Source organism: Schistocerca cancellata, chromosome 4 (assembly GCF_023864275.1).
Source record: "Schistocerca cancellata isolate TAMUIC-IGC-003103 chromosome 4, iqSchCanc2.1, whole genome shotgun sequence".
Taxonomy (NCBI): domain Eukaryota; kingdom Metazoa; phylum Arthropoda; class Insecta; order Orthoptera; family Acrididae; genus Schistocerca; species Schistocerca cancellata.
In genome coordinates, this window is record NC_064629.1 from 582,859,101 (window position 1) to 582,885,349 (window position 26,249).

Here is a 26,249-nt window from a genome sequence, read left to right on the forward strand (position 1 = left end):
TTTTAAAGGCTCTCACAGTATTGTTGTGGCCACTCTTTGAGGCAGAAATTCGACCAAAATGATGCCTTTTTAAGTCGCAAAACACTGAGACCATGATTTTTGTGCCTGAAATTGTGATTTTGAATTTTTTGGCAGATGGGATATTTGTCCGACGCCACTGTGATGACTGTATTTTTGTTTCAGGTGTGTAATGAGCCACTCACATTTCGTCTCCAGTCATGTTAGAGCTCAGAAAATCCACACCTTCCAGTCAAAATCGATCAAGAAACTCACGAGCGCTATTGACCAGTTTTTACTTGTGCTGCTCTGTCAGCTGTTTTGGAACCCGTCTCATGTACAGTTTGTGATATTCCAGCATTTCTGTGGCTCTCTATTATAAGACAATTTTGGAGAGTTGTGGAAACAGCACAGAAATTTCATCAGCTGTCAATCGGCAGCCTTCGCAAACAGTTTCCTCAATGTTTTGCGTCAACTCATCAGTCAAAATGGAAGGTCTTCCACTCCTCTGTTCATCATGAACATTTGTTCTGCCTCCACTGAACTCCCTTTACCACTTAAACACACTCGTTCTATTCATAACATCTTTGCTGTAAACCTTCTTGATTTGTGAAAATATTTTGATAGGTGTTATTCCTTCTGCAAGTAGGAAGCAAATCAGAGCTTGCACTTGGCAGGATTTCTTACCGACATCTTTCATGCATGTGGACACTACAACATGAGTTTGCATGATACTGTTTTCGTGTGATGCTTATTCTGTTCAGAGGATTCCCCCCCCCCCCCCCCCCCCCTTTACCGCTCTGTGTTGCCAACTGTTAAAAAAAAGAAAAGACATAAAAAAAAACCACTGCTCAGTCTGGTCACAGTACACTTACTTTCTCAATATGACCATGTACAGTCAGAGAATCTGTGCTAACTTACGTTTACAACATATTTCTCTCTTTGAAAGTTCTTTGCAGTTGTTTTTCAATAATTGTAGTATGCAATGGAGAACAGCAATTTCCGTCAAAGCTTCACAGAGATTGGCATCAACCAAAGTAGGAAAACCTACATTTTTTCACTTTAGAAGTGTTCAGGTATTTTCCTTGATTGTATTATTTTATTTCTTACTTTCATTGCTTTGGTAGTTGTTAACTTTTTTACTTTTATGTGGATTGAGCAGAGCTACAGTTGTCCATAATTTTATGCTTACAGGTGAGATAAAAGACATTTCACCCAGATAAGTGGCTAGAGTTTCATTGATGCTTGATGAAAGCAGATACAGCCAGTGTTTGCAGACGACTGTTTGCAGAATCAAGGTTTCATTGGAGGGGCATGGTATATACTGAACACAACAACTGTGGAAGTGTGGATGAAAAAGAAAAATTTCCTTGAGAACAATGAGAAACTTGTAAAACTGGCCCCAAAAAAGTAACCTACACACATCGACATACATTTTCCATCAAATGAAAGACTTGGTTGTTAAACTGTCAGCTGTAATTATGGGGAGGAGATTGTTCAAAGCTTATTTAAAAACTAGTTGTCAAAGGAAATGCCAGAAGATTACATCTGCAATGAAAAATAAGACTTCATTGGGCCAAGGAACTTCATAAATAGGACTGATGATGACTAGGCAAAGAGCTATGTAATTAAGATTAATGAGAAAACATATTTTCCTTCGCTGTTCATTGTGGTAACCTGTTTATGCACATGAGATTTTCATTTTACAGTAGGCACTTTATTAAAACTTAATCATTTATTTGTAAATTCAAAATTTTATACTCACGTTCCAAATTCAGAGATTATTCTGGCATCACCATAATGTAGGAAAACTGTACGTCTGAAGAAGAACGGGATAAGCATTCAGTCCGGAGTGTATTCGACTTTGTGAAACATCAAACACTAGTAATATTGTGGAGTGTGATACCTGTTAAAGGAACTAGCTCATGTTAATTTTGCAGAGAATAACAAAATGGTTTTGGTATTTAATGGCTAATGGCTCTTAGTACGCTTGCTAGTAGTCAGTATCCATCACATGTTCCAGCTTTCTTTATAAGCCTTTGAGCGGAATTTGCATCTGATTTTATTGATGATAGCTGTTTTTAAATATGGGTAGATGTAAGAGCATAGCCATAATAAAGAGAGAGAACCAAATGGTATCCAATTGCAGTAGTAGTGACAAACTTATGGAATCCAGTACAAGAGTTAAGCATTTCGTGGTTGGTTGGTTGGTTTGGGGAAGGAGACCAGACAGCGTGGTCATCGGACTAGGGAAGGATGGGGAAGGAAGTCGACCGTGCCCTTTCAGAGGAACCATCCCGGCATTTGCCTGGAGTGATTTACGGAAATCACGGAAAACCTAAATCAGGATGGCCGGACACGGGATTGAATCGTCGTCCTCCCGAATGTGAGTCCAGTGTCTAACCACTGCGCCACCTTGCTCGGTAAAGCATTTGGTGTTAATACCAAGAAGCAACTGGGTGAACATGTAAACTTATTAGTAGACAAGGTGAAAGAAAGATAGATATTTTGAATGAATTCTGATAAAGAGTAGTGCATTTGTAAAGAAAATATCGTACAAGATGTTAGTGAAACCAACTCTAAAATACTGCTCCAGCATTTGGAACCCATTTCAAGTAGGCATGACAGCAGACATTGAATGAATTAAGAGATGGGCGTTTAGAGTCATAACAAAGTAGTATAACTCATCTCTCCCATAGCGATACTGTGGCCAAAGTTGGGGGTGTGGTGGGCAGGATGTTGTTGATAGGACCTAGCTTAACAGTTGCACTCTGTGGTTTGCACATCCCTGTTTAAACTTAGCTAACAAGTGTGTTGTCTCAGTAGTGCTTTCACCTGTGCCAGTCCCCATGATGAAGTAATTGTAAAATCTGTGGCTGGGATGGCATACTGTGTATCTGCCTCAGTGACTATTATGGGGACATCATTGATAACTGCTAGATAGTGGTAGATAAAATAACAGATTTGTAACTCTTGTTTTTTTTTTACTTTTGAAATGAGTGTGGCCCACCTGTGAAGAACATAGTGCATCATTTGTCTCATGGTTGGCTTGCAGTGCATGTCTGCAGCAATTTGGGCATTTGTTATGGGAAATCCTTCAAATGTCTATCTCCTTTCTGTATTTATGGGAAACGTAAGATGTCCTGCTATTTAAAGGCAGGGTCAGGTCCCGTGTGTGTTGCATTGATGCCTTGTATTTAATTTTTAATATCTGCACAGGCATGACAATGCCTCTACTCTACATTATTGATGCGGGCACATCGCAGGCTGATAGTGGCTTGATAACATCCAGTGAAGAGAACCCTTTGGGAAGAACAGAACTCGACATGCAAGTCAACTTACAGGAAGCAATGCATCCAAACCCGTGTAGAGGCTTGCACGGCAGTAAACTCAGCATGCAGCTTGCATGGGTGACTAACGCGTAACCACACAATGACAAAACTCAGCGTGAAGCACGAGACGAGGTCTGTGGTAGTGGAGCTGGGCGTGAGCATTGGCCCAATCCCCTTGCTGCCACCAGCAAGTAAACAGTTCATCAGTAGGTCTGCCTGTACTACATGACGCATGTGCCCTCCGTGGCAGGTTTCTGAAGGACTCCACTGTTCTACTTATGCCAGATCATCTGCATTCATTGCAGTGTCCGTTAGCAAGGATACTAAATCCATCCCCCCTGAATAGGTCACATAGGGCCTAAAGTAGCTGTTCTTGGGCTGTGACATCCGGTGCGGAACCAGAGAGGGCACAGGAGAAAGCAACAGCAGACCTATCACCGAAGTTCAGTGGCTCTGCTGGAAAGGTGGAAGGACATGGAGGATGCATGTGGCAACAGCAAGTCTGCCTGTGACAGTGGGCAGGAGGCCACCTCCATTGGCAGAGGGGAGTCAGGAAGGAAACAGTAGGGGAAGGAGGCAGAGCGAAATCTGTGGGCTCCATTTTGGCCGGTGGAAGTGTGAGCCTCTCTGAGTTCAGGGCTGCAAGCAAAAGGGCAGCATCAAAGGGTGCAGGAGGGAGGCAGTGGGGTGGCCGGCCTGTACAAGTGGGAGCCCACCCCTGCAACAATGTCATGATCAACCTTGCTGCTCAGCTGACCAGAAGGCTTCAGCGGTGGTGCCCTAATAGGATGTGAAAGCAGCTGCTTTGTATGATGTGTCAGCTGCTCTCCACCAACTACTACCACAAACAACTATTGACCTTTGTGGCCCACCATGACCCTGGCACCCATCCCTGCTGCCAGCCTAAGGACTGGATCCAACTGGCAGCCCCGGGAGGAAAACACGGTGGGGCACATTGGTCCGTGGCATGTGACTAAGGGCGGCACCCATTCAAACATTCTGCCGGACTGTACCCTCTGACTGGTTTTGCAGGGTACATAGCCAGAAAATTCGACAATGCATTGTTGTATAAAGAGGCAGACATGGACTTCTTAATTTGGGTCTCGAATCTACATACGAAGTGCTCCATCTGCGAGTTAGAAGCAGTGGTAATCACATTCTGGATACCATTGTGGACACAAAAGTCTTCGAACACCCATGACAACAATTTCCCAATGTTATTGAACATGAGGATCCTGGGGACCCTTGAGTGGCATAAATAACTGACAATCTACAAATTGTGGGAATCAATCATGTGGAGGTCAGCTTGGCACGTACAGGAAATTGGACAATGTGTCAACCACCAACTACCACATACTGCCCAAAAATGGACCAGTGAAATTGATGTGCACTCTGGCCCAAAGTTGCTCCAGGACTGCCCAAGGAGAGAACTGGCACAGCAATGCAGCCTGGTTCTGTGCACAGACCCTGGAAGTCTGCACTTGATGTTTGATGTGACGATCAATCACCAGCCAGTAGATGTAACATTGTGCCAACGCCTTCACACTGGTCATACCCCAGTGCATCACATGCAGCAGCTGGAGTGTGAGAGGACGCAGTGCTGGGTTATTACCACCTGACAGCATTTCTTCTCTATGGCGAGCCTGAGGAGCCCCTGGACAATGTTGAGCCGATCGCTAGGAGGAAAAAGTATGCCATGCCTGATCTCCACCAGAAGAGAAGCGCTCCAGCCAACCCAACTGGATAGCCAAAATAATTTTCCACACAAGCAGTCAGTAACAGCAGCTGTCACAACTTAGCATGCCCTTAATGGAAAATGTGACAGGGCTTGCTGCAACGCATCATTCAATGTGAACGCAAGAGTCACCTGCTGATCGAACTCTGGATTGGGCCCATCAGAAGCCACAATACCGCATCAGCATTGGCATGCTGGGTGGTCAGGTTGTAAGGAATATCATCACAATATTTACTGAGGAAGGGGCCCAGTACCGCAGTCTGTGGGCACTCCTAACCAACAGCTTGGTATGTGACCGAGCGAGGTGATGCAATGGTTAGCACACTGGACTCGCTTTCAGGAGAACTACGGTTCAAACTCGCATCTGGCCATCCCGATTTAGATTTTCCATAGGTTTGTTTATAAATAACTCATCTGCTACCAGTCACAATTTTCTTTATTTTATTTTCCGCACAACGCGTTTTGGGAAATGATTCCCATTTTCAAGTACATTTTTTGTGTTTGTTATGCCATTTCTATATGATGTTGTTGATGTGTGAGAGTCTGCTTCATTTTGTTGACTTTTAGAGTTTCCTTATGGTCCATTTGTGCAGAGTCTCACACACACTGAACATCACACACAACTTGTTGTACACTTTTAAACATTGAAAAAATGTTATCAATGTTAAAAATGTACAAGAAGCTGTGTGTGAGACTCTGCAGAAATGGACCATAAGGAAACTTAAAGTCAATGAAATGAAGCAGACTCTCACACATCCATAATATCACATAGAAATGGCATAACAAACAGAAAAAATTCACTTGTAAATGGGAATCATTTCCCGAAACGTGTCATGTGCAAAATAAAATAAAGAAAATCGTGACTGGTAGCAGATGAGTTATTTATAAACGAACCTATTGTTTTCACAGTCAAAGGCTTTCAAAACCATTTATATTGGATCAAATAAAATTAGGTTTTCTATTATTTCCCTAAGTTACTTCAGGCAAATGCCATGATGGTTCCTTTCAAAGGGCACAGCTGACTTCCTTCCCCAACCTTACCTCATCCAATGGGACCAATGACCTCACTGATTGATCCCCTCCCCCAAATCAACCAACCAACCTTGGTACATGGGCCATATTAGAAAATCAATGGCTTGTGGTCAGTGATGAGGAGGAACCTAATCCCAAGGCGTTTTCATTGTGTAAGCAATGGGCTGTTCAGTGCCATCTGGGTTCCAATGGACAGGACAGGACAGCACAGGACAGCACAGCACAGCACAGCACAGCACCAATGCTGTACTGGGATATGTCACAGGACGGACTTAATGGTTTACTCAGCATAAAGGAAGCCAGACAGGGAGCTGAGCATTAACTCTGTTTGAGAGACTGAAGAGCCCATTGACAATCTGCAGACAAGACAAACTTAACGCCCTTCTGGTGAAACCAGTTAAGATCCTGTCAGATTGGTGTGGCCCAGAGAATGAACTGAGCATAGTACAAAATCTCACCCAAAAAAGACTGGAGCCGTTCAGGTTCTTGAGCACTGGCAGGTTGATGATGGCTTTGATGTGGCCATCTGTAGAGCTGAAACCAGCCTTACTAAGCACAACTCAAGAAATGCTCCTTTGGGGAGAAAACACTGCACTTTTTCAGCTTGAAATGAAGGCCATTCTCCAGGAGGCATTGGAAAACTGGACTGAGGGTGTTGTAAATTCTCCTCCTGAGTAGGGACCGTGAACCAAATGTCATGAAGGTAACTGACACAAGAAGGTGTCTTGAATCAACTGCTACAAATAGCATTGGTAAATTCCCAGCAAAGATGAGATCCCAAAAGGCAAGTAATTAAACTGATAAATTTTTGATACTTGGAAATTACTGACTGCCCCCCCCCCCCCCCCCGCCTTTTTGCCCCCTCCACACACACACACACACCCTCACCACCACCGGCAACTTAACAAAAATCTGTCTGCTGTGGAATGGGATATGAATCCATTAAACATTGTGTATAGACCATCACTTTAAAATTGCCACGAAGGCGCATGGCACTGTCAGTGATCTGAATTGCCACCAAAGAGGCGGCCCACTGACTTGTTAAAATAGGAGAAATGACTCCTTGATCCTGCCAGTGCTGCAACTCTGTCTTTACCATGTCACCCATGGTCAAGGGAAGTTACCGTGGGTGAAAAAATTTAGGTATCACTGACAGCAGAAGAGAAACATTTACCTTGAAGTTTTCTGCCCAGCCCAAAGTATTCTCAAACAGCAGGCTGAGTAATTGCAGTAAGAAGTCCAAATCATGAAAAGGAACAGACTGAGACACAAAATGCACTTCATCAATGATCTGGAAGCCAAAAACAGAAACAGCATCAAGCCCAAAAATATTTTGAGTCAGCAGTGAAATGACCACTACAAATTTAAGTTTGTGTTCCACATTCTTGTAACGTGTGGAGATGGAGAACTGTCTCCGCAAGGGAATGCATTTTTTACTATAAGACACAGCCTGCTGTAGCAGCTGTTGCAACTCGAGGCACCCCAACAGCCTGTGATGTATCCAACTTAATGAGGCTGACCGATGCTCCCATGCCTATCTGAAATTTGACCGGTCGCCCATCCACTGTCTCTGTTAGCAAAATACAGTGGGGTGACACGTGCAGGGTGGCGGAGACAGCCACAGAGTCCAAGGAAAGGACTTGGGTGTCTGACTACTGATTCATATCCCGCCGACTGTCACAAACAGTCGTCAAATGTTCTATCTGACAACTGTGTATTTCACATGTGGCCTCCATGTGCAGGCAGTCTCGGCAAACAGGCAAGAAATGACAATGGGGGCAGGACAGCTGGATCACCCAATCAGTGGAAGAATAGTGCTAGGAACCTGAAAACTGCTGTCTGGGTACACTGTGGGGCACCTGGAGCTGTTTACCATGCACACCTAATTTTGCCACCTGCCAATTATCAGAAAGGACATCCCATGCTGCTGCCATTAGCTCGTGCAATTCCACAGTTCAGGCGATAGTAACCAGAAAAGGGTTGGACAAGGTCACTGTCCTAGCCTGAACCTCAGGATCAGGAGCTAACTGGACAATGTCATCCCAAATTAATGAGTCTGCATAAGAGGTAGCGTATTTGAGACACTCAACACAACATTTGTGCAAGAGGCTCTGTAAATCAGTGATCCAGGCCATATATACCTTTCCGGGCACTTGTGGTGTTGGTTTAACTGCAACCATGCTGTCAGCATGTGGGTTTGATGACCGAAATACTGCGTAAGCAACCAACAAAGTTTTGTCAAAGGGAATTTCTCAGTCTCAGTGGAGATCTTCAAATTTTGAACAACTTCATATGAACCTGTGCTGCTGTACAACAATGGGGTGACCATATCTACTGGATCAGTGCAAGCCTCACCTGGCGGTGCAGCAAGAACCAGCACAGGTAATTCTCCCACCTTTCCATAGACTTATCAAAAGCAGCAAACAGCCTTGGAGGCAGTGAGAGCAGAGAAGAGAACTGCCCAACAGACACCATGCCCTCTGCTGGACAAAGCAAGGTTGTGAAGCAAGTCCGCATTGTGGTGTATCAGTGCCCACATTTACTCCTCCTCCTCCTCCTCCTCCTCCTCTTCTTCTTCTTCTTCCTCCCACCTCCCCTAACAACTAACTACATGACAGCAATGCTCAGCATGAAGTGCAAGGGGAGGTCCATGGTGGTTGAGCTCAGGGTGAGCACTGGCCTGCTCTGTGTACTGCTGCTTGCAAGTAAAACTTCCGTCAGTGGATCTGTCCATATTGAGCGATGCATGCTGCCTCCATGGCATGTCTCCAAACTGCTCCGCTGCTCTACCCATGCCAGCTCATCTGCCTCCATTGCTATGTCTGCTGGTGGGGCTACAAAATAAATTCAAAATTGTTGGTGTGCAGGAAAAATGCCCAGTGTTCCGCGTTGTGCTGTTCATTCTGGTAGACTGCGTAGTGTGGTCCGAATAGTGCTACCGGTGGTGTATGGTCCATGATAAAAGTTAATTTTGCCCTGAATAAAAATACCTGGAACTTCTTAATTGCATATGCAATTCCTGATGCCTTCTTTTCAGTCTCTGAGTAATTCTTTTGTGCAAATGTTTTTGATGTATAGTTCTTGCGATGATTAAGTCATCTAGATAGTTACAGCAAATATGGATGGGCATGGTTAGCTGTTCTGGGGCCCTCTGTAAGATTGCAGGAGTGATAGATATCCCAAAAAGGGAGTATTTGTATTTGTACAACCTGAAGGGAGTGTTGATAACTACAATGTCCTGTCTCCTCATCTAATGGTGTTTCCAAATACGCATCGCAAGAGCAATGTTAGAAAAATATTCTCTTTCAGCAAGATTTGTGATGAGGTTTTCTGTATGTGGTATGCAGTGAGTTTCTACTGGTGTCTGGGCCTGTATAGTTGATTTTAAGTCTCTGCATAGCCAGAGGGAGCAATTGAGTTTCTTTACTACTTCCAGAGGTGTTGATCAAGTGCTCATTTCAACTGGTTTCACCGCAACATCTTGGAGTAGACAGAATTCCTACTTAACAGCTATCAGTAAGGAGAATGAAGTAGACCATGCTCAGCAGAAATGGGGCGTCATGTCTGACAATGAGGAGATATGAGATTCAAAATTTGTGGCACATCCCTTGCTGGGTTTGAAATGGAGAAGCCAAACAACAAGTCATCCACGGTGTAATGTTTCTGGCAGAGTGGCTATCGACAACATACAACAGTATTGATTCTGTGACTTTCTTGTAGGCAGTGTCCATTGTGAATTGGCCCTGAATCTGAACCTTCACCATATGTTACTAATTCTGGGGAACATAGGCGAGTGTTCATTTAGAAACAGGTGTCATTGGAATAATTGTGAGTTTTATAAATAACTTGTTGGATAAAGGATTTCCTGGGGAAACTACTGCCTGTACTTTATGCACAGCTGCTGGATGCATGGGAGGAACTGAATTTGATCATCCTGACTGTTTATGGCAAAGGTGGAGATTCCTAGCTTTTCCACAGTGGGTGCAGTGTGCCCAGCAATCTGGACACACTACACGTGGATGTGCAGTGAAGCAGTCTGAGCATGATGAAAATCTATGCTGCATATGTTAATGGGGTACAACTGACTTTTCAGAGGCCATTGATATATCTGATATTGATGTAACACAACACTGCCATTTTGGAACTGGTTTACGGATATTTCACATTCCTGGGGGCATGGTGTGGGGTCAGGACCATCCCTATTTGCATTTGGGCCATAAGGCACACATATTTTGCCTATGCAATTTTGAAAGAGGGTGCAATTGGCAAACTATCGTCCAATGATTAGTTTCTAGTTTCTGAGCTGATTTGCATACTTCTCATTTGGAAGCCAATTGGACACCTATGTCTCTGGAGTCTGTATATAAGGTTACCAATCACATTGGTGTCTTAACCCTTATAAATCAGCTACCCAGAAGTGATATGACTGACAAGGTTGTGTGTAGGAGTGATGATGTTACCACCTGGAATCTTAGTGAATAATAATTTGAAATAAAGTGCACATTTCTTCAAATTTGAGAGCTACAGGATTCAAGAGAGTAGCCAACTTCTTAAGTAAGAAAAACATCTCCGGAGAAGCCCAAGACAAGAATAGTGGCCATTGGAAACTGTCATCTGCGACTTGAAAGGCAGTGAAGTGCTGTTGCAGCCACTATAAGTAAGTATCCCTCTTCGTCGCTGATACATGACGGAAATGTGGGTGGGTGGCTCTGTGCGTGGGAATTTACCTCTGCCTGTACTGGGTTGGTACCACGTATCTGCGGTTGATCCTTCAAGAGCTGAATTTTGTTGATGAAGCAACTCACTTTGGTGCTGATGTTGTTGCTGTTGTCAAAACTGCTGTTGCAGCTGTTGCTGTTTACAAGAAGTTTCACAGGATTTGATTCCACAGTACTATGCTAACCTTTTACCTTGTTGCCAGTTATTGTTACCAAAATTTGATTGAATGCCAGAAATGACTCAAATGGAATAATCAGTCTGCAGCTGTCAACAGCATATCACCGATTGCAAATAGAGAAAACAAACAACAAGGAATGAGGCAAGTGGAGATGGCTCTACAGATAAATTCTGTCAAGTAATTCAGAGAGGGAAAACCTGAGACATAGCAAAAGTAGAGACTAAGAACTAACAGTGTGATACTACAGTGACATGATAGCAACTGAGTCCCATGTTGTGCTGAGGTGGAACTTATAGGACAGCTGTGAGCTCTAATGGTGCATTGGAATGGTGTGTGGCGCCAATCATGTTCGTTATTACATCATTGATTGTTCATGTGTAAGTCAACTCTTGTAGCTTCTTTTTCCACTAGTGTGTGTGTGTGTGTGTGTGTGTGTGTGTGTGTGTGTGTGGTGTGTGTGTCTCATCAGTAATTGCTGTTAACCTTTTGTGCATTCTGCTGTGTCTTGCTGTCCTTCCATCTGTGACAATGATTTGCTTGTGTGAGGTTACACTCACTTTCATGTAACTCAGTATTGTGTCACTGATCATGCATTTTCTGGAGATGATTTTTATCTTTTTCAGGTATGTGAAACCAGGTGATGTGGTGCAACAGTTTGATAACATATGTGAAGTTCAGAGTGACAAAGCATCTGTGACAATAACAAGTCGTTATGATGGCAAAATTTCAAAACTGTATTATAATGTCGACGACACTGCAATGGTTGGAAAACCACTTGTCGATATTGAAGCTGAAGACGCAGAAGGAACAGGTATATTAATCAGCACATACTTTTAAATGCCAGCATAGTAGCTCAATGTGTAATGCACTTAAGTCTCCTTTGTTTCCAATTTAAGGTTGGTGTGAATGTAATGTGTGCTGGAACAATATTGGAAAAATAATTTTTTACAATTAGTCAATTTTTTGCTCCCAGGAAAGAACTATAATGTGTTCTTGTGCAGTTATAAATAGTTTTGCATTGTGTTTACCATAGAAATCTGTTGTTTGTTGTGTAATGTTTCTATTGTGTAGGAGAGACTCCCACTAAATTATAATGTTGTAGCATTGTTTATACATTATTGTTTATTTCTACTTTTATGGTCCTAAGTTCTTATCCAATAAATGACTCACTGTTAAAAAAGTTAAATTTCATCTCTTATGCTGTAATTAATTAATTCAGGATTTTATATGTAATCCAACATACTGATAAAAACTGTGCATCAGTGGTCAGTTAATCCACATTCCACCCATTTTCAGCGTACTGTTTCCATATTTTTTGTGTTTCATATTAATTCACTATCTTGTATACTGTGTATTTGGCATGATTGGCGAACAGATTCACAATTGCCTGACAGAATTTAATTGTCCACTACATTGTGTATTACATTATATTGTAAATAGACTGATGAGATAAGGTTCTTTGTAGAGTCAGTGGCGGAAGGACAACATGGCGAATACTAACCAGAAGATGGGGTAGGTTGATAGGACTTAAGACATTAGGGCAGGGCTGGCCAGAAATTCTGCATGTGTGTGGTGCTCCTGCACATGTGCAACTTCCGGGTCACAGCATGCATGCCGCAGCCATCAGCGTCCGTGTAGTGCACGTTTCTATGCACAAATGTCACTTTATCCACTTGGTGGGATACTCTGTACCGGCGCATACTAGTGCTCTTTCTACAGCTTGCAAGCCAACCATGGGAAGGTATTTCACATATTAAACATTTAAAATACTGTCACAGTCTACTCATTGAGACGTCTACTTTTATGTTAACAGTTTAACCCAGTAAGACTAGTAATACAGTTAACAACCGTGGGTTTTTATTAAGGCAGCTTGACAGATGGCACGTAAATACGCGTAATGTTTTTGATCTAGTATTTAAGAAAGAGAGCACTTAGCATCTTCCATGATTTCAAATAACATTAAACTAATGCAAGGTTTCCTATAATTAATTCTCGGTGCCCTCAGTTACACCCACATAATTTCTGCTTCACTGACCTCTGAACAGAATGATAACCGCAGACCTCTCGATGATCACCTGTTATTTCAATACCATTATTACTATATCTTTCATCAGTTCCGTCTGAAATCTGCATAATAACCAACAATTAGACGAATGTTATGTTTTATCAACTTCAGCTGAGCGTAGCCCTTCACACATTAAAAAACAAAAAAAAAACCTAAATGTAAGTATACATTGGAACAATCGGTTTAATGACCAATTTTCCTGATAATAATGTAACATAGAGCAGATGAGGCAATAATGCACAGTTAGTAAACAATAATTTTTAATTATGAAAGTAATAAAGCCAAACACGTTTATCACTGGTCATGAGAAATGATATTGTTAATATCGGGCAGAAAAGCACGGCTCATTGACAAATGCTAGAAGTTGCGAAGATTTTCATCACTTATGCTTGATCGAAACCTTGATTTATTCTTTTCATCACCGAGAAAAATCTTTTACAAACATATGTCGACCCGAACATGGGTATAACTCCTGTGGCTTCTCGGTGCAGGTGTGGAAATTCTTGTTGTGAAAAATTTTCGTAGAATTCTTTTGTACTTCGCACTGCAAAGAACTTGTCCTTCAGTCTTTTATTGCACTGTAGGTTGATCAGTTCCATCTGTAGATCATTCGGAGCATCTTCAACTGACAACGAGAACGGTCGAACAAAGAGGCTAATGACAGGAGACAAACTTGTAACATCTGCAAATCGTGCTCGAAATTGTTCCTTAATTTTTACAGTTATTGACATGTATTCTTGAAATCTAGCACTTTCATGGACCAGTCCAAGAGTCGGGAAATGTGCAGTGAAGCACAAGCTTCCTTTAAAAGGCATTTACTTTTTCCAACATGTCAGAAGTTAAATTATTTTCACCTTGCAAACTGACATTCAGGCTGTTGATGTGAGATGTAATGTCCACGAGAAATGCAAGGTCTGATATGCAACAAGTATCTTCCAACATAGGTTCACTTTTTCCCTTCTCATGTAAGAATGTTACTATGACCAAACGTAAATAAAAAAATATTTTCAGCATTTTACCTCAACTGAGCCAGCGTGCTTTGGTATAGTAAGGTATGTCGCCGTACTCTGCTCCTAATTCCTCCAAGAACCGCCGAAACTGGCGATGAGTAAGCCCATGTGTCTTTAGATAGTTTACAGTACTTACAACAATTTGCACGACATTTGCTAATGTTACTGATTTTGCACAAAGCATCTCTCAATGCAGAATGCAGTGAATTCCATACAATGTCTCGTCTGTGCGCCGTAGCTTTTTGCACATCCGTGCTATGAGTCCTCTCTGATGGCCTTGCATTGATGGTGCTCCATCTGTGGTCACTGAGACTAACCGATTCCAGTCCATACTGACACCATCAATCGCTTGCTCTACAGCTTGGAATAGTAGTCCCTTTCAAAGGTACTAAGTGCAAAACGTCCTCTGTTACACAAAATGTGTTATCGACACCTCGTATGTACCAGTATATCACAACCTGGGCTGTATCTGTAAGATCTGTTGCTTCATCGAGCGCAACAGAGAAAGCAACAAAGTCTTTAGCCTTATTTATTAGCTGCCTGTCCACATCGCCGGCCACTGTTTGTTTGGATAGACTGATTTCTTGAAACCTGCTAACGTTCGTGTCACACACAAGTTCTGCAGCATCAATCAGACACCCTTTCACAAACTTCCCTTCGGAAAAGGGTTTCCCAGATTGTGCAATTCTTAATGCAATTTTAAAACTTGCTCACAGTGAAGATTTAGTGTGGTTGTCATTCTGGAAAATTGGAAACAGTACATTGTACAGCGTACAGTAAAATAGATATAAATGTAACACAAGAAACTAAGAGTTCAAGAAGTATCAGTTACTTTGACGTACAGTAAAATCGAGTTGATGTGTCTCATCCATTTTCTTAAGGACATTTAATTTTGCTTGCCGTTCTTCACTGTTGAGTACACTACACTCGTCTTTGTGATATGTATTGTAGTGTCTTTCAGTTGAAAACTTATGCTTGCCGCCTATTATTCGGTGGCACAGCAAACACTGTGAGTTTTCACCAATGGCTACAAAAAAGAATTGCAGTTCTCAGTCATTTTTAAACGACTGAGAACATAGATCTCCCATCCTGTGCTTTTTCACAGTACCTGCCATTTCTCAGTACTTCTCTTACGGTCACCAGGGGTAAACGAGACTGGGTATGTTGCACTCTTGCTTGTACCACGTAAACGGGCAAGTGGAGCCCCTGCCATTCATTTAGGACACATGTCTAATAACAGATGTTGCTGTCGCACATGTGCAGCACTTCCGCACGTCTGCACAATGTGCAGCGTTTGGCTGGCCCTGCATTAGGGTATAACTCCGATAGTTCCACAGGGAGCTGTAGAGGGCAAATATTGTAAGGGAAGAGAGAGAGTGGAATATATCTCAACAAGTAGTTGAGGTTGTTTGGTGTACGTACTACTTTCAGATGAAGAGAGGAAATGGTGGTGTGCCACATCCAACCAGGTAAATTGATGCCCTTCACTACCACCCTCCCACCTCCAAAAGTTTTAGCACAAATACTAACAAAACATTTAAATTACTTATACTTGTTAAGTATCTCCTCTTCAGTTTGATTTATTTTAGACTGTTCAAGTATTGCTGAAACATAGTAAGTTATGGTTAAGAACAAATAATGTTTAAGTGTCATTCTGAGATAATTAATTGTATTCATCCAATCTTTAATCCACATGTGATGTTATATAGATTCCATCATTAAGAACTACACTCATATCCATAAGTTGAAGATTCTGTGAGTGGCAGCATTGTGTCACAGTGATATGGGTGTGAAGTGTACCAGAAAGCCAGCCATGGGCTGCAAGTATCTGCATCCTGTGTGATGTCTCTCCTCTGGGGCATACAGAAGTCAATACAAGTTGTAACACCCTCGAATGGTGATACAGTATGCGCAACTTTTCCTCTTATTGTGTGTCACACTGTCCAGAATGGCTTGCAGTAATGTCTCTTATTTCTAAGCTAACACTTCCTTTAGGTTTGCAGTAGTCGTGGTGGCAGTCTCAGGGATTATGTCCCTTGGCCTGGAGCATCCCATGCATGTTCATTTGGATTTAAATCTGCAGAACAAGCAGATCATGCTAGAATCCTTATGTCCTCCTACTGCAGATATGTCTCCACCAGGACTGTTCTGTCTCCTCTTGCATTACCATCCACCAGGTGAAACCCAGATCAATACGTACAGTGGAAAATTTCCATTTACTGTTGAAGGGTGCCATCTGTACAAACCCCATTGGACTCTCAGCCATTTTTTCACTGACTGAGGCTTGTCTCTAATCTCCAACAGGTCTTTCCATTTTTAATGCAATTCAGACATTTTTAACGTTTCATTCGACTTCCTAGTGCCTTGAGTACTGTGTTCCAAATGCACACCACAGAGTCAGCATTGCTATATTCTGGATCTGTGCCCACATAGACTGTTGTAGGGCTGTTAAATGGTCTTGCACTGCTGTGCTATGTAGTACAAATGTTTCAGTGTTTTCCAGCCAGAACTTAGTTCGCACAGCGTTTCCATGACACAATTACTTTTGCTTTTCCAGCTATGTACCACCCCTGTCACCACCACCACCACCACCACCACTACTACTTTGATCTTAGTATACTGATACTAATCAGATAGAGATACAGACTCTGACAGGGGGATATCTCACAATGGAAAAGCCCTTATAGTAATGGAGCTGGAATCAGAAGTAATAGACAAGTATGTGGACAGTTTTTGAAATACCATCTGGTACATGCATAAAAACTATAAACAGAGGAAACTGCTGTTGGATTTTTTCAATATTTGAACAGGATATTGTAGAAATTAAGTCGACAATAAATGTAGATGTTCAATCAATTGGGGGAAGTAACACACTCACTCTAGGATATGGTTAACTTTTGGAAGCAAGAAATTCAAATACTATAGTCAAAAGTACATTTGGCCAGGAAGGGAATATTTTTGGGACATTGTGATGTTTGGGAGAGACAGATATGGTTAAGAAGATTCCTCTTAACTTTACAACAGATTACCACACTTGCCTTATATTCAGTTCCCTTCTGTTCTCTCAAGAATAGGTTTCACGTGACCTGAAATGTGTGACATATTGAAACCAGGTTCTGGTCCAGAGAACCATGTAATAGCAACTGACCATCATGTCATCCTCTGCCAATAGAATCATTCGGATGCGGTATGGATGGGTATGGAGTCACACACTGCTCTCTTAGCCATTGTCAGCTTTCCAAACCATGGAGACACTACTTCTCTTTCAAGTAACTCTTCAGCTGATATCATGAGGTTGAGTACAATCCTGTCTCAGTGATCCCACCAAGGAAACGTCCCTGACAGTACTGAGAATTGAAACTAAGTCCTCTGCATAACACATCAGGCCCACTGACAGCTCAGCTGTGAGGCAGCCAGCTGTGTGACATACCTACTTCATTTCCCTACTCTTAACATTTTCTCTCTGCGTACCCTTTATCCTAACCCCTTTCCAATTATGTTCATGTTATTATGTCTCCAAAAGAATTATGGGCTCAAGAAACTGAAACTATTGCACATAATGTAATGCTTCACAATCTTTTGGTGTTAATAATTATTGACACTGCTGTGTTTACTCCATCAATTATTTAACCAGGTGCAGTGGTTTTCTGCGGTTTCCCAGTATTGCTAAATGTGAATATTAGAATAGATCTTCCTACATATCTATACTAGTTATATCTCCCTCCCCCGTATGACAGTCATACTAGTGCTAAATCTCTGATGGTTGTTGAAAGGAACAAGGAAAAAAGTTTATTGAATCATTTTAGTTGTTTCCTTTTATTCATTCTTTCTTGGCTCTGTATACAACTTGTGCAATGAAATGTGTTGATGTATAAAATCTCTGCAGGGAACCAAGATTTACACTTAGATATCTACATTTTGGAGGTAGTTCTCTACCAGCAACATTATTAGACTGAGGCTCAAGGCCAATCCAGGATTTGATATGACATTACCAATCTTCCACTCTTCCAAAATTAGTATTCTGGTATTTTTGGCAGTTAAATTTAATTAAAAAAACACAAAATCACGATAAAACTGATATACACAGAAAAAGAGCCATAAATGTTTCCTAAAAGTATAATCTTTAGTAATTTTTGTGTTGCTGCAGGATGTAAAACCTTTGAAACTCTTTCCATTTCTAAATTAATACTGTTTTGTCTAGTGAAAGAAACTGAAGTTAGTCCTGAGACAACACAGAGTATCCCACTGCAAAGTGCTAAAAAGCCTGAAGCAGAGACTGACTCAGTTGATGAGGTTACAGAGAAAGTAATAGATAAAGTGCTAGCAACCCCCGCAGTTCGTAGATTTGCAAGAGAATACCAGGTAGGTCAAGTATGCAGAGATGTGATGTTTGTAGACCTTTTGTGCGTGTACTAAAAGTGAATTTATTTGTACAGGTTCCAATAGAATTAGTTTCTGGTACAGGTAAACATGGCAGAGTCTTAAAAGAGGACATCTTGGCTTATCACGAAAAATTACATCGAAAGCAACCTGAAGAAAGCAAAGATATTTCTGGTGATAAACAAGTTCGCATAACTGGTATTCAAAAGGCCATGTTGAAGACTATGACAAAAGCAAATGTTAGTACAGTTTATAATATGACTTTCTCAAATGTTCTGAGAATAAACTTAGTTTGTGTGACAAACTGAACACTTCCTTATATTTTTTCAGAATATTCCTCACTTTACTTACGCTGATGAAGTATCTGTTGCAAAACTTGTGGAACTACGTTCACAGATGAAAAGCATAAATGGTATAAGAATAACATATTTGCCATTCTTTGTCAAAGCGATATCAAAGTGTCTTTCAGAATACCAAATATTGAATTCATCCTTAGATGAAAACTTGGAACATATAGTTTATAAATCTCAGCACAACATTGGAATTGCTGTTGACAGTCCACAAGGACTTCAAGTTCCCAATATAAAAAATGTAGAAAAACTGAATGTTGTGGAAATAGCAAATGATATAAATAGACTTCAAAAATTGGGACTGGAAGGACGCTTACGACAGGAAGATCTTTCTGGAGGCACATTTACAATCTCTAATATTGGCTCAGTAAGTATCAAAATAAAAGAAAAAAATGTGTTAGCTTTGTCATTTCTATATCTCTTGAATTGGTTAAATATGCTTATGGTAAAATTAGTTAAGCTCTTAAGCTACACACATTAGAGCCCGTGTTTGCCAGACATTTTTTCATGTTTTTGTGTATACTACCACATCTAAAAGTGTGAAGATGAACAAGTGCTTATAGCTCATAGGGATGCATTTTAGAGACTATGTTTAATAGACAGTTTTTCATGTTTTGCTCCAAACTACCACCTCTGATAGTTTATTGATGGAATTCTGGTTCTGTGCAAGGTATGATGAATAAACATTATAATCAAAGTCCAGCTTGCAAAGTATCAGAGTTCCATCAATAACAGAGTCTGAAATATACACACAGTAAACCAAAGCAATGTAATGATTGGTGTGCAGTTCACTGATTTAATTACAACTGCCTCATACCATCCTTGGGTTGGCTTATTTGGAGGATTATGGCATAGTCTCATCAGAGGACACTTCTGACGACGAAATTCATCTTAGTACTGGAGCCACAGCAGTCGACAGTAACGTTGCGCCAGCTGCTTGGTTTCTATAGTAATTTTGGCTGGCACTATTACATGTCCACCCTTCCCCCTGTCCATCAACAGTGACTCCTGCAGGAGAATGAGTAGGTGGTTTGTGGTTCAATGGTGCATCCACCATGGAGGGTGACAGATTGAGATCCATGAGGTGGTTGTAGAAAGCTGAGACAGGACGAAGCTCAATGAAAGTTGCAGGAGCACCAAGGGTCTGAGGAAGAGAAGCAGGTGGCCACTGATCAGGATGGTGGAGGTGAAGTTGATTTCAGTGGCACCACAGAAAGCCATGAGCAGATGCCACAGTATGCATCATAGATCTGTGGTGGTCAGAAACTGTGCCACAGATTTCTGACCATGACAGATCCAGGTTAGGTGGCGTCCGAACTCTTTCACTCACAGTGGGACATCCATCCATAAGGAAGAGGCCTCAATGATGACATTCCAGTGGTGGGTGGAGCATGTGAAAGAGGATGTAGTTGAGGGCAGCCATGAAACCACCACACCAGGCTGCATCCTTCAATCAGGGTGGCTCTTATAAGTTGCCTGAAAACTGCAAGTCATGGAAGTTGAACGCCGTCCTGTTATTAGAAACAAAAGTACACTACCTGATCAGAAGTATCCGGGCAGCACGAGAGAAGGACTCACCAGTTTGAAGAAAAGCGAGAAGTATTTTGTTACCAGTAGAGAAGCAGTAACAGAATGGATCAGTCAGTTAAGGTGAAAGACTTCAAATGCGGACCAATCTTTGAATCTTTGGATGTCACCTAAGTGACAAATCCATCAGGGACATTTCAACCCTTCCAAAGACCCCTAAGGTGTCTGTTGGTGATGTGACTGTGAAGTGAAAAAGTGAAGGAACACCCAGAGCTAAGGCAAGACCACATAGACGTCATGCTCTGATGGACTGGGACCACCAGGGGGGGGGGGGGGGGGGGGGGGACATGAATGAACTCAGTGGAAGAAATTACTCGTGAGTTCCAAAGTGCTAAAGTGCTACCTGAATTTCTAGGTAGCAAAATGACTGTGTGTAGGAGTTAAAAAGAATGAGGTACACTGCTCAAGCAGATTTTCATAAACCACACACATTTGTAATTAATGCTAAGTGTTGCTTGAGGTGGTGTAAAGAGTGAGACCACTGGATGGTGGATAATGAAATGAGCTGTTTGTAGTGATGAATTATTCAATGCCTTATGGCAATCCAGTGGAAGGGTTTGTATTTTGTGAATACCTGGAGAATGTTACCTGCCATTGTGTGTAGTGCCAGCAGGAGGGTATGGAGAAGGTGGAGTTATGGGATCTAGGTGTTTTTCGTGGTTAGGATGTGGTGCCCATGTTGTGCTTAAGAAAGTGCTAAATGTAGAAGGATATGAACACATTTTACAGCATTGTGTCATGCAGATGGTCAAGGAGCAGTTTGGAGATGATTGCTTTTTATTAGCATTACAATGCAACCTGTCATCCCCAGCATCTGTTAGGTTACTGTTTGTGGACAATAACGTTCCTGAAATGGACTGGCCCGCCACAGTCCTGACCTGAAATCAATGCAACACCTTTTGAATGAGTTAGAACTTTGACTTTGCTCTAGTTCCCAACGTCTGACATCACTGTCTTATTCTGGTTTTGGCTCTTGAGAAATGAGCAGCCATTTGTCCACAGACATTCAGACACCTCATTGAATGTTTCCCCAGCAGAGTTCAAACCACCATAAAGGAGAAAGATGGACACACCCCATATTAATGCTCACCAATAGGTGTCCAGGTACTTTTGATCAGACAGTGTACGTGGAGTGCCTTCAAGGCTGAAGATCATTTTCCAAGGCTACAGTAGTAGTGGCAGAAGTGATATGGCACATGCAGACATGAAAGGAAGTGAGAAAATGAGTCAGTCACAACCAGCCAGATACAGCCCAAAAATGGGCCAGCAAAATCTAGGTGGGTATACTCCCATGGCTTCACAGTGCCGGGCCAAGGAGGGAAATGCTAGCGATGTGCAGCTTGATGGGCCTGACAAGTGGAACATTAATGGACAATGTCATAATCAATATTGGCCCAGAACATGTTCTATCTCACAAAAGTTTTCATCTAGGATGTGCCACAACAGTGGACAGTTGCAAGAAGTGCAGCACTTGTGTTCAAAGAGAGGGAAAATTAGGATTCGGCAGTGGACCTTGTCAAATAGCCACAACAGAACCCCTTGGTTTACGTGCCATTGATTTCACCGTGCTAGTAGGGCAAAAATCAGACCCGAGAGGTATCTGGCAACCCGTGTTACATAAACTGAGTGAGGTGGGGGCAATAGGCATTAACACATCTTCACAGTGCGTCTGTCCACTTCTATATTGAGGTTGCACTTTAGGGCCAAAGGCTTCAGACATGCTTCCTAGAAGTGCAGTGCAGCTTCCGCCTTAAGTGTGATGTGAGGTTCAAAATCAGTTGCCCTCCCTGTTCCAGGCCCTCCCTATTCCAGGTGAGAAGATTTGAGCATATCTATCACATAGTCTCTTTTAGGATGGTGCAAAGCCTTTCAGATTGCATAGTGTGTTCTGTTTCATGGACTGTAAATCCAAAAAGATGGAAAGCATCTACTACAAAAACATTGTCCACATTGGGGTCAGATACCACAAAAAAATTTACTAGATGAATGACTTGGCTGTGTGTGAGTAAATCTGAAACCTTCATTGCAAGGACATATGATAATGCCCATAGGCCCAAAGGTTTGTGCCTCAGTTGCCTGCAAAGATGGTAACCCTAAACGTAAGAAAGTGGGTTGGTCTAGTAAGGATGCGAAAATACTAGTGTATGGGAGCAAACTCACAGTGTGTTCATTTATGGGTGTATCTAAGTAGATTTTCTGGTCTGTGTTTGAGAAGTTTGCGCTTCTTAAGATTTATCCTGCACTTAACTCACTTCAACAGATTGAGGTGTGTGTTTTGTGGAATTTCTAAAGCCTATTTCTTGCAAGTGTCCCATTTTGCCACACTTGTGTCATGTTACACACTGATGGGGGCATGCACTCTTTGCATGATGAAGGAACCAATCTTTGCAGCCAGGCAATGACACTGCCACTAATGTGGCCCATCACTGCTGGTGAGGTTGTTTACAGGGTTGTCCAGGCTCAGAGTAGATGAGAACCCTACATCCCGTTTGACTGGTGCCAGAGAGGCAATTGTTATTGTAAACTAACTGTGTGCTGCATCGGCAGTTTTATCGGCTTGAGCTATTTGTATTACTTGTGTCAGAGGAGGATCTGACTTCCTAAATACATGGTTCCTCACTTCCATGTTGTAGGTGAGGTGCACCATGATGTCCCTCGTTAGAGAATCAGTGTAGTCCTGCCAACACAACGTTCAAAATTATAATTCCTGTTTAATCCCTATAGGTTGACAGGCCCAGTCTGCATGTTTGATTGGAACACTTTTTTCACTGCCAGAATTATAACTTGGCTGCAGTAACATGTGTTTTCACCTAAAAATATTCTTTTAATAAACCAGATATTCCAGGCATCTCATGTTTGCTGGGTTTATGATTCTCATTTCCATACTAGATGGTACAGTTTGGGATTTCCTGAGAAGAAAGTAGCCTTTCGTCTTTCTGTGTCCCCATCAGGGGGCTCATGACTTTCGTGATTATGTGCGTGCCGAGCATCGGTCCACAAGCTATTGCAGCACGTGCTTTCTGTCCTGTGCTGCAATTCCTCATCACTGACTGCTCTTTTTTCTCTTACTATCTTTTTCAAGATGGCAGCCTTTGATGTCAATGTGACTACTCACTCACTATATACACTTTTATATGCACTTCAGAGCCAATGCAGTAGCCAATCTGAAGTGGTGGGGTTGTTATATACCCCTTCAATTGAGCCCCCTGACAACACTGTAGTTGCCTTAGCTGCTGACTCCCAACTCATGCCAATGTGTAGATGCCTATTTTATGGGGCTTAAGAACTCCCAACAGTGGATGTGCCAGATGGTGTTTTCTGCAGCTGGGGGTGCCCACGGGGAGAGCCCTTGATTGGAGGACAGACATTTCGCACATGAAACATATCAGATTACACTAATACAATGGCCATTCTGATCAGGCCATCTCATCAAATAACTCTAGACATTTCAGTGCGAACACTTATAACCCTACTGCTCTCCCTGCCACGACTAGCCCCTAGGAAAAGGGACAGTACTTGAATTTATGGGGATACTTTTACTATGACAAAGCAGTTATTTTTTGTGGAACAAAAGAAGATAAATTCAGAGAAGTTGAGTCTTTGGGGGAAATGTGCAATGGATTGTTATTGATTAAAGCTTCCTCTGCGGCACAATCTGCAGTTCCTCAAGCATGTGATCACGAAGGTAATGTACCAGTCACCATTGCCTCATACAAAATTTTGAATATGCTCCAAGGAATCATCTGCCACAGAGAGACTGTATGCATTAAAAAGAAAAGGAGATACAGGCTAACCTCGATCAGCGAGATGTTCGTTTTATCCAACATATCCAAAAAGGCCCCTTGGATAATCAAAGAGGTACAAGCACCTTTGTCTTTGAAGGGAATGTTCTCTTGGAAAAAAAGTTAGTCATAGTGTACAAGTGTGACATGAAAGCATACATTGCACCACCCATGAGGTGCTTTCAATGCTTACTCTTTGATCATATGTCATCTCGCTTCGTGGCAGAACCTAAATGTGGTAACTGTAGATGACCACTCCACGAAGGTAGTCATTGTGAACAACCAACTTTGTGTGTCAGTTGCAAGGAACACCATCCTCCACAATCACCGGTTTTCCGTCTTCAAGAAAGAAAAGAAAATAGAGGAATATAAATCTTTTGACCACATCTCTGAGGCATGTAAAAATGTGAATGCCTACATCCTGTTGATGTGACATCCAATTATGTGAAAGACCCTCTCGAGACCCATCTCCCGGGAAACCCACAGACCAATGATCCAATGCTACCTGATGGCTAAAGGAACTGTGCATGACCTGTGGATCCCAGGACTGCCTGCTCTTCATTTGTCCTCACACTCGTCACAGATAGGCCCTTGCCAGAATCCCAGCCACTTAGGGCTGCAGAGGAGGAGGAGGAAGAGAAAAAGAATAATATGGACAATGTTATTCTGATGGCCCTGGAAGTGGCAGATTCCTCTCACCATCAGATTCTGAACCATTGCTCATTGACGTGGTTCCAGTGCCATTGGTGACAAGCAATGATGCTGAGGTATGACCAGTCCCCTTGGCCCCTTGCCATTTAACCTGGACACTCAGTGGAACTGTAATGAATAGTATCATCACCTCTGTAACTACAATGCCTCATTTCCACCTTTTCAGCAATTTGCATTGCAGTACAGGGAATCACTTCTCTGATGACCATGCCACAATGCCTTCTCTGTGGTTATCATGCATTCTTTGCCCTGAGAGGGCATCTGGAGAGGATTTTACACTGGTTTGCACAAGTGTGGTCAGTGACTGGGTTAGCCTTTGTATTAGGTTGGAAGGAATAGCAGAGAGAGTGCAACGACCTCAGCGATCACCATCTGCAATGTTTATGGACCTTTAGGCAGGCTGCTTACTTACCTTGAGTTGACCACCTTAATCCAACAACTTTCCACCCCTTTTCTCCTACTTTAAGATTTCAGTGTGCATCATGCCCCTGTGGAGGAGCACCACTTCATCTGGTAGGGGTCTTCTGTTTGATCAGTATCTTACAGACCTTGATCTGTCTCTGCTCTGTGATGGTACTCCTACCACTCAAGTGCTGCCCATGGTACCTTTTCAGCTATCTATCTAACAATGTCTTTCCCAAGCCTCATGGCTTCACTGCATTGGTCACTACTTGAAAATCTTTGTGACAATGACCACCTTCCAGTGATCCTCACACTTCCTTGCCATCACCAGATAGAACAAGTGCCACATTCCATGCTTTGAAAAGCCAGCTGACAGGTGTATGCCTCTACTGTTACCTTGCTGCCTCTCTGTCAGATTTTACTGACGAGGTTCTGCAAGGCATGTCTGATGCGATCACCTGTGCCACTGGAACTGCTATTCCCTTTTCTATAGCCCCCCTCCATTGTCGGCCTGTGCCATGGTGGACCAGAGATGCAGTAGCCGTTCACGATTGCCAAAGAGCCCACATTTCAAATGACTTCCACCACGGACCAATTTTATCACTTTGAAGGTACTTCATCCTTAGGCTCGTCATCTAATTGTAGACACATTAAGAAGGAATACTGGGAGTGCTACGTCTCCTCTGCGGAAACATATGCCTCTTCATCCTAGTTGTGGATCAAACACCATAGTCTTCCTGGATGCTGAAGGTCCACAATTGTACCACATGTCTTCCTTGACAACAGTCTCTGTACTGATGTGTAGGCAACCCACTTTGCAATGGTGCCATCTTCTTGTGTGGGTGTCTTCCATAAATGAAAAATTGAAGACATTCAACCCTCGATGTGCAGAATTATATAATGAACTATTTACTGAGTGGGAAGTGCTTCACTCTGGGTGCTCAGTTGTATTTGGCTCGACTGTGTCTT

General features: G+C 42.3%; 1 protein-coding gene across 1 annotated transcript in view; it reads left to right on the forward strand.

Annotated features, from left to right (window-relative positions):
• The window catches only part of LOC126184238 (lipoamide acyltransferase component of branched-chain alpha-keto acid dehydrogenase complex, mitochondrial), a 95,536-nt gene that overhangs the window by 40,188 nt on the left and 29,099 nt on the right, over positions 1-26,249 (forward strand). Inside the window, exons 3-6 of the mRNA XM_049926607.1 lie at positions 11,617-11,804; positions 18,270-18,430; positions 18,505-18,687; positions 18,779-19,165. Of these exons, the coding sequence (XP_049782564.1) occupies positions 11,617-11,804; positions 18,270-18,430; positions 18,505-18,687; positions 18,779-19,165 (919 nt within the window). The remainder of the gene's footprint in view (positions 1-11,616; positions 11,805-18,269; positions 18,431-18,504; positions 18,688-18,778; positions 19,166-26,249) is intronic.